The sequence below is a fragment of the Betta splendens genome, chromosome 6 (genome assembly GCF_900634795.4).
Source record: "Betta splendens chromosome 6, fBetSpl5.4, whole genome shotgun sequence".
NCBI lineage: Eukaryota > Metazoa > Chordata > Actinopteri > Anabantiformes > Osphronemidae > Betta > Betta splendens.
The window spans coordinates 17,856,572-17,866,142 of record NC_040886.2 but is presented as its reverse complement, the minus strand read 5'-3'; the positions used below and the strand labels follow the sequence as shown (position 1 = coordinate 17,866,142).

The window sequence follows — 9,571 nt, the reverse complement described above, 5'->3', positions numbered from 1 at the left end:
CATCCCCAAAGGCTGTGACAATTTACCAGGAAGCAGCAAGAGGATACTTGTACTTAAACAATAAGGAATGCAAAGACCTGCGAAAGTCTGAGATACATCAGTAAGTAAAACCCAAGTGGCTCCTTATGAGAATCTCTGATAAACACTTAAAATAATAAATAACTTAGAATATGAACAAACTCGATGACAAACCATAAAACACTGCTGTAAAACTAAAACAAGTCTGTCAAAGACCAAATTACCACTTAACACCATCATCATGAGCCTCAGCAGACGTTCCTGTACATCTGCAGGAAGCCTTTACCGCTGGCAGCTTTGTACAGGAGCAAAACCAAGGCGGCTCCGAGCGCGCCGAGTGCAGCCGTCTTCAGGCGCCGCCGGTCGCTCCAGCTGCGGTCGGAACCAGGCCGAGGAAACAGGCGACAATCTCCAGCTTCGTGCATCTGAGGGAGGAGGATGAAGAGGATTTACACGGGAAGCTCACAAACACGACTCACATCAAGTCCTGTCTGAAGAGCAGTGTGACATCGCGCAGGAAGTGAAAGGGCTAAAGGACCATTTCACCCTAATCCTGTCTGGATTATGACAGTTTACTGGTCAGACAGTTTGAGGCCAATTAAGAGCCGAGTGGATGGGAAACATTGGCTCAGTTACTGTTGGGTGGCCTTCACAGCAACCAGCTCATTTGGAGGCTGGGGACACGTCAGGTCTGATCGCACCACTGTGGCTGGAGTCGGTCCAAACGTCCTGCCAAGTCCTCCAGGAGTCACCTGCCAGGCCAGAGCGGGTCCGGTCGGGTCCACAGTGTCCCACGTGTCAAGTGGGGAAACCAAATGGAGACAATGCTTCTAGAAACGTAGGATCCAGATGTGCAGGAGGGTTTTTTTCATTCTCACTCACTACTTTTAGGCCTCAGAATCAGGCTCATCTGTCATGGAATAATTGACTTCCCATCTCATTCTTTACATCAGGTTTGTTCCATTGACTAACCATTCAAAATTCATTTTCCAGCATTTGTTGCATTAATAACCACCCACCTACACTAACTGTACCGTTCAGGTTTTTAAGTCTAAGTGACTGCACCTTCACTGAACTGTCACACATTCATCAGTCCACACTAGACTGCACTGACCACCAATATTTATATTAAAGGTTCTGTTTTAGATATTTCTTGATAACACTTAATGTTTTTCTTTGACTTATTGCATGTGAGAGTAGGTTTGTTTTGAAGGGAATGCCAAACTTGTGTAGTGAGGCCTAGAACATGCACTAATGTGTTTGTGTGCGTTTCTCCCTGGGCTATGAGCCATTGGGTCCAAATGGGCTCTGTTGGCTGTCGGATTCCTGTCTGACACAACCTGGAGAACCCGCCCCCACCCTACACTCTAAACACACCTCTCTGCTGCTAGCCCACCTCTACCCATCCTCTTTCTCCCCTCTTAAACTCCCTCACCCTGCCAACCTGCTTCGTCTCTTCCCTCCCCTCGCCCCCCCCACATCCCTCCGCTTCATCGTCTGTGTGCTGACAGGTCGATGTCACAGTGGTGCTGACTTATGGGCTGTGAGGATTCTGCCTTGTCAGGAACGACTCTCTCCTCTTGGAATACAAATGCAAACATATACACACACAGAGTCAGGTGCACACATGCAGGCAATCCACACATACCTGTTGGAGCTCGCCAGAATTCATACACATCAACATCTTACACAAACACTATGTTGCTTTAAACTCTTAGCGGTTAAGAGGAAAGCTGACAGATCAGTGGGAACCAACACAAGGAAGAAGTGCGGACAGATATGAGTCAGAGCCAAATTAACCACAGACATTTAAATGTGTGTGTTTACCTGACAAAGCAGGTTACGGAGGCAAGTGGCTTCTTTGTGCAGGTCACTGGTTTGGAGCACCAGCTGGTTACACACAGCCTGAGCCTCCTTGTTTGGATCCAGCGAGAAGACAATCTACACAGAGAGAAAGAAAAACACAGGATGCATCCTGCTATGACAGCGTCCAGACCAGCTGATCCGTTATGTTAACCAGAATAATAATGGATGTACTTAAAAAAAACAAAAAAGTGTTTGCACCACTATAGATGACGTACCTGAGTCACCTGGCAGGGAAAACGGCTGATGACATCCTGAATGGTCTCTGTCAGATAGCAGCACTGCTGCCGGAGGCTAATGAGGAAGGTATACAGCTCCTCGCTCCTAAAACCAACAGAAACCGTCTGCTGCATTAAACGGATCAAAACCTTTAGAGTTGCAAACTATAGATAATTAAAGTTAAAACAGTCAGATTGTCTTAATGAATGCATGAACTGAGGGGACACCAGTCAGCAGAGACAGGGCAGACAGATTGATTAGTTTGGGCCCAACTCTGTTAACATTCTCCCAGAAACCCGCAGGTGGCCAATCATTCTCCCCACCTCCGCCCAACGATAACCCGTGCTCTCATACCTCCCTGAAAACATCCACCTTAAATGATTAGTTATTTATATTCATCAACCTCTCCATTACGCTCTTCCCATTCACGGTGGGATATTGATAGCTTATCTTAATGCTACATTTCCATGGGCAAGGGGACCGGGCAGCCAGCCGGGCAGCCCTCCTCACACTCTGTCAGAGGGCCGAATAAACACTGTCAGTCAGCCAGTGCTGCACCCTCACCTCCCTTTTCCCTGCTGTTAGTTTATCTAGGGAGCAGAGAGTAATGATGGGCCCCTGGTGGGAAGACCAGTGAAGGGACGGTAGATGGAGATGTTCTGTAATGTGGGAAAGCTGATACAAGGTACATGTGTCCATTAACAGACTCTCTCATCCTCATCTGACCCCACTGAGAAATATCCAGAATTTTAATTGAACAGTGAATCACGTTAAGAAGAACTTCGACAGATTTTCGGTGGCATGTGAGCAACCCCACCTTACTGGTGTGAAGGGTCCCTCTACTTTAAGGAGCCTTTGCTCACTTATGCTGAACTCACAAAAGCTCCAGTGTTTTATACAGGTAACAGCCTATGAAGTAGAAACTCTGGGGCCACTGGGATGCTGAGAATATGAATCCTTGTCTAGTTTCCATTGTGAGTTCCAACTTTTCATCGTTCTTCTTCCCTACTCTGTGTTTGACCATGTCTCATCTAGTCACATCCTTCTGCAGAGGATTCATGAAGTGCTGGGGTGTGATGCAGTCACTTTATTTGGCCCCTGCTGCTGGCTCCCCTTTGCTCATTGCAACCTCACCTTACAAATCATTACAGCTCCACCTAAACCATTAGAACCTGTGATGGGGGAGGGGTTTATGGAGATAGGACAGTGTGATGCTTATGGGACTGATGGACGACTTCCAGCGGAGGAGGACAGACGAAGCTTTACGGGTAGATGAAGTAGGGCTGGACATGGGGGAAGGTTTAAGGCTTGTGGCTGAAAAGTGTTTGCTACCATTATCCAATTTGTTTCTAGTTTTGTGCGAGTGCTTTTTGTGGAAGCTGACAGCTTTCAGACATTCCCAAAGTAGTCTGCCAAACACTTTTCTAAATACTGTATCAATACAAGGATTCATTCACTTCCCCCATATAGTCTATATATAGCTAGAATACTTGTGGAGTATACTGTGAATAAGCAAATGTCTAAAAATATGATTATACATTCAGATCTCCTAATACTGGCTGAAGTGGAACATTGCTCCTAATGTACACAACTGGTCACAGTTTAGTTGTACCTTACCCAGAAGTTGCATTTTCCAGGTGACTGATGTTGTCCAGGTCCACTTTATCCAGGTGCATCAGCTTCACAGCACTCAAGACCTTCTGCTGGTCCGTTGGGTCTTTGATTCCGATCTAAAAAAAAAAAAAAAAAAAAAAAAAAAAAAAGTTGTCTTAAAGTTATCTTACTGTATCACATTTGTTTTGATGCTAGGACACATTTTAGTATCTTAAATTACCATACTTCTCTTAATTGTGCATGATTTTAAAATGAAATAATTTATATATGCAAACCAGCTATTATACAAACACATACAGTACTGTATATTCCTCAGGTTACGAATGTGCGACCAACTCATTTTACATTCATTTAGATGTTAGGACACATGGCTCATCAGATAAACCTCTCATATGACGTGGAGTCCGTACCTTCTCGAGGTCTGCCTCTTCCATGGTCAATAGACTGCTCCAAGTGATGTCATTTTTCTTGTATGAAAAGAACAAAGCAAGAAAAGGAAAATCTTACTCAGCATGTACAGACGATCCAGAGCAAACCATCAACAGATGATCCTGTCCCAAGTCCTTCTCCCCATGTGAAGCTCATCAGATACAGTAGTAATTCATGACCACATTCATTATAAAACAAATTTAAACATGCAGTCAGTACTCACGGTCATGATGTCAGTAAGATAGCCAAGATTGAGACCATGCAGGAGGAGCTCAAGGTCATCAAGCTTTGTGGAACTGTGAAGAACTCAAGACCATTATAATTTATTTAGGACTTTCAAAATATGTCTTGTGATAAATGATAACTGCCCTGTCCCGTAACAGACTAAATGATCATGCCAGAGGTTTCTTATTGTTTACATGCAGTTCAACAAGGCTCAGCAACACCTGCTGCACAGGCATCAGTTCAGAGAAGTCCCAGCAGAGGGCAGCAAGAACACAGCAGGACTACCATCACCACAAAGGTCTAGTGCATTTCAGTTTGTTGGTTCCTGGGTGGTTGATATTACTGCGGTCACCCCTTCATAAGAACTGCTCTGTATTTGCCATATTCTGAGCCATATCCTGGTTGGGATGATAATCATGGATACTTTAACAGTTACACTTGTTTTGTTCAAGCAATATTTGACAGTGTCAATGATCTTACTTTTCTTTAGAAGAAGTTGGTTCAGAATTGGTCTTCAAGAACTTAGACAACGTGTCCTCCATGGAGGCAAAGGCTGTGACAGTAGAAATGTGGGAAGAAGAGGCCAAGATCCGGATTATCTGTGGATAGACACTAGTGAGACACTGACAAAACGACATAATTACGTATGGAACGCAAGCTGAAGACGTCAGACCACTGTCTTGTATGGCAGCTCCACACTTCTGTAATATGGTTGCAAAATGCAACATACTGTCCTTGTCTGGAGCTTTGATGGGGTTAGACTCCAGCATAAAAATAACTGAAGGTACCTGTGTGTGCTTGAACAACGCGGCCAGGTCAGCAGGGCTTTTTCCAGTCTTCGTCCTCAGGGTTTTGTCTGCTCCCAGTTGGAGAAGCTTTAGCACTGCCTCCTCTCTGCCATACTGCACTGCTATGGCCAAAGCCTGCCAGAAAATGATATTCAAGTCTAAGTTTCTAACGAAGCTCACCACTTGCAGCATAATCTACAGCACCCAACACACACACGGCTCGTTATGCAGAAGACTGTCACACACACACACACCGTGTATCCATTGCAATCCTGGACATTAATTTCTGCTCCATGTGAAACCAGCAGGTTGAGGACCTTACTGTAGCCATCCCTGGCTGCCAGCATCAAGCAGGTCATTCGAGATCTAAAAGGACGAGACATAAAAAGCAGAGAATGGCTTAGAAGAATATTTATGATTTGAACAAATCTGTTTATAGGAGAGTTTGGCAGAGCCACAGAGAAGAGTGTTATGGGCCAAACAAGTACAGTAAGACATGAGTGTTAGTAGGAGCAATGACAGAGAACCACCAGGGGGCAGCAAACACATGATCATTCACAATTACATCCACATCCAAAGGCAACATCATTTCATCAGTTCTGAAAAGCTTAAGCTTAGTTCATCATCTGGCCAGTATGGACTCTAAGGAACTAAAGATAGCTTTCTTTATTCTAATGGGACAGGTCATGGGCAGGTATTGGAGAGAAGGCCTGGTCTGGCTGGTTTCTTCTTCCATTGTTTGTGACTTCCTTTGCTCTGTACAGAAGCTTTCCGGTTCTGTCCTACTGCATTTTCCCACTTCGTACTGTCAGTTTGTTTGTTTAGTACCATCCAAACATGCCACAACAGAGCTGGATGCACTATTTGCATGGAACATGCCGAACAATTTCTAAAAACATTGGAGAAAAATGGAAAACTCCAAACATCCAACAATAAAGACTCAATGAGTCTGGTTTGAACAAACACAGTAACCATTGTATAAACTAAAAACCCCATGAGACCAGCAAGGGTGCAAAAATGCACAATACCCTCATTAATAAGAATAAGAAGGCCTTTAATTTTCCTACAGTGCGGAAAGTGTGTCTCACAACGACAGTACAGGGTTGAAACATAGCATCAGATCATATTCATCATATTCAGTACAACACAATACAAGATGATGAAGTGTACAGGGTCCTAAGAATGATTACTGCATATGAATATTGCACAGGAGAAACGAACCAACTGATGCAGTGGGTGAGTTATGAACCGTGGTGTAATTATTAATAACCCTCATTTCAATGACTCAAGTACCCAAGTTCTCTTTCATCCAACAGCAACATGTTAGATCTATATGCAGTAAGATATTCATTGTATTTTCCTAAATTAATTCCATTTGTTTAAATCGCAACCCACATGCTGTAGTCTCTGCTTTGCAGGAGCAGAGAAAGCTCTGCAAAGTGGTGTTTGATTAACAGCTGTGAATTTGTGTGGAAAATTCCATAAAACCAATATGCAGATGCATCTGTCTTAAGTAAAGTTAATGTTCTATTTTACTAAAGTCAAATGATGATATTCATATTCCTCTGCACACATCGGCAGGTCTGTTCCTCTTTTACACCGAAGAATGGGCGGGTTAGTCATTAATTTCTATTTTTATGCCTTTGTTACTTCGCTTTCCCAAAGGTGGATAAGCTGCGAGACTTGACACCAAGGTCACTCAATCTGTGTGCTGAGCTTTGGCAGGTTTCCATATGACTGATCGATATACAGACGGCTCAGGGATAACATGGGTCCTGGTGTCAGAACAGCAAGAGTAACGACTTCCTAAACACCTGACTCACTGTAGCAAAGCAAACAGACAATCTCTCACACTTATTTCCACCACTGAAAGTCAAGTTCAATGAGTGCCCTGCAGATGACTGATGACTGCTGTTTCTGTTCTTACCGTTTGATAAGACTCAGGCACCAGGGCTGTGAGAAAATTAGGCGGATCTGGGATCAGGCATCATGAGGACAATGCTAGGCTCAGAACTCAACTAACTTAAACCAAACAGGCGGGCTGTCAAAACACCCTACGGAGCTTTTACACTAGGCCATAGAGTGAAGTCCTGCCTGAAGCCTACATCTGAGTCCAGTGGTATAATCAGTGTGAATATTCAGCACTTTGTCCACTCTTCATTCTGACATTCTGCTCAATTTGGGATTATTTAAATCCTCTGTGCGCATCCATAGGACTTCCTTATTATTGTTGCAGCTGTAGTTGCACAACAAGCAGCTCTGACATGGTCCTATACCCTTTATCTTAAACATGTTTGTCAACCAGTGACATGTTTTCTATATTTAAACAGGCTGAGTGGCTGATTAAACATTTAAGATGTGGTACTACTTAAAGGGGAGACTATAATCCAATTATCTAATCATTTCCTTTTGGTTCAAACTCATCAACATCTGTCCATAAGTAGGTGAGACGGATAAAATCTCAACAATGCACCAAGCAAAAATCGGTTTCCAGTTATGTAGATGCCTGCTTGATTCAAATCACGTCAGAATAAACTAAGAAGTAGACACTTGTACAAATATAAAAAGGAAAAAGCCACAGAAAATGTGCCTGAATGTCACAACAACACATAGCAAGTTAAAAATGGGACAAATGTGGGCAACGGACCCCACATCGCGTTCCTACAGGACTTTGAAGAATGGCAGAGAATGTGTGTTTACATTAGGACAAAGGGACGAGCAGCTGGTGTAAATCACTGGTTTGATATTCAGACGTAAGAGGCGATGAGGAGGTGGAGGAGGTTTATCCTCCGTACCCACATGAACCTCATACTCTTCATTTGCTCTGGGTGTTGTGAGCTGTTGGCCCCTTCTCCCGACCACCTCCCCTCATCTACATCCTGCTGTGTCTTGTTACCTTTCCTCAAATATTTTGTCTGGGAAGGAACCAATCAATTTTCTGACACTACAGCAGTTCCACGTGTGCCATCAGGGGGGTTTTCAAGCAATGTGTGTCGTGCATGTAATCGCATACTTGCACTGCTTGAGTGGCAGTGGATTTAGGGAAAACTAAACAAGTAAGCCACTGGGGGCTGCATCCTCACTTTGACACGGCAAATATCCACATATGGTAACGGTAAAAAAGCAATAAGACTAATCTCTCTTCATTCTTTTCCACAGGAGGATATTTGTCATGTTGCTCACCAGGGCAAGAAATATGGAAATAAAACCTTTAGAGCAATGTTTGAATCACTCCATTTACCAAAGAATGTGCAACCTCTTTTCCAGTTTTCATATATCTGAGATTATCCAGCTTCAGCTGATCTCTGTCGAGCGACTCTGAATAAGCTGCCTGGGACAATATCACCTACAATTATTTCTAACTACGCTTGCTGGTTTCCATCAAAGTGTGTACAAAGGCTTCTAAAATCCTCCCGGCCACCTCTTACACTTTGAGTGCTTGTTTGTCTGTCTGATACCCGTCTGTACATGCACATGCCATAACAGGACATTCCAAACAACACAGGCACACACAGTATGGAGGACTGTGGTGCACAATGCTACCACATGGCAGCAAGTCTAACTACAGCCATCAAAGGAAATCTGATCCAGTAATTCAGTTTCTTCTTCCTCTGTTCTACTCACTTCTGTCTTTTTATTTACCATACATAAACTGAGATATGATGGAAATTCCCATAAACATTTTCACCTGAAACACATCTGTTTATTCCCTCCTCACCTGTCCACCATGTTGGGATCAGCGTTCCTGGACAACAGAAGCTCCACACACCGTGCAATTTTGTCTTCACTGGCAGAAGCGGTACAGCTGGCCATGAGCACTGTCCAGCAATCTGTGGGCAGGAAGGCATTAGTCCTAAAGTGAATCATCAGTATATTTTTTATACAAAGTTTTAGATGCCCATTATTTTTCTAGCTTGATTTTTTCAAAATAAAATAGGCCAGAAACAAATTGTGGAGGTATGAACACTGGAAGAATTATTACCAAAAATGTGTTGAACATGTAGTTAAAGCCACAGAGACAGACACTGCAGCTGGATGAAGCCATTTAAAGACTTTAAAAAAAGACTGTAGCCTGTGACCTAAACCCTGTACTATGGGACTGAATGGCTCTTGGAATGATTGTGTTTGTGATTTTGGTGCTACTCTTTTAAAGAAAAACTGACGCACAAAGGCACACGATCTGCCTTACTAAAAGAAGCAGCAGCTCCATAATATTATAAATCATTTGAGGGTGCAGGACATAACGCAACTTCCAGAACAGTCAGCACAGATTGTAAATATTACTAGCTGATGAGGTGGCTACTATGTCTACTGTAGTATAATAAAATTACAATTTACAGTACAATAAAGATGCAGATGCAAGACCTTGATGTCATAAAAGCTCCCAGCAGTCGTCACTCTTTCATTCAAAAGAG

The 9,571-nt window shown here is 43.3% G+C and overlaps 1 protein-coding gene across 2 annotated transcripts in view; it reads right to left on the bottom strand.

Annotated features, from left to right (window-relative positions):
* Window positions 1-9,571, bottom strand: part of asz1 (ankyrin repeat, SAM and basic leucine zipper domain containing 1) — a 12,164-nt gene that overhangs the window by 116 nt on the left and 2,477 nt on the right. For both annotated transcript variants that reach the window (XM_029154094.3, XM_029154096.3), the window contains exons 4-13: window positions 8,875-8,986; window positions 5,411-5,522; window positions 5,157-5,291; window positions 4,849-4,967; window positions 4,367-4,439; window positions 4,125-4,181; window positions 3,718-3,830; window positions 2,100-2,205; window positions 1,846-1,959; window positions 1-443 (exon numbers count right to left, since the gene is read on the bottom strand). The exon at window positions 1-443 is cut by the window's left edge and continues 116 nt beyond it. In XM_029154094.3, coding sequence (XP_029009927.1) covers window positions 267-443; window positions 1,846-1,959; window positions 2,100-2,205; window positions 3,718-3,830; window positions 4,125-4,181; window positions 4,367-4,439; window positions 4,849-4,967; window positions 5,157-5,291; window positions 5,411-5,522; window positions 8,875-8,986 — 1,118 coding nt within the window. In that variant the 3' untranslated portion in view covers window positions 1-266. The remainder of the gene's footprint in view (window positions 444-1,845; window positions 1,960-2,099; window positions 2,206-3,717; window positions 3,831-4,124; window positions 4,182-4,366; window positions 4,440-4,848; window positions 4,968-5,156; window positions 5,292-5,410; window positions 5,523-8,874; window positions 8,987-9,571) is intronic.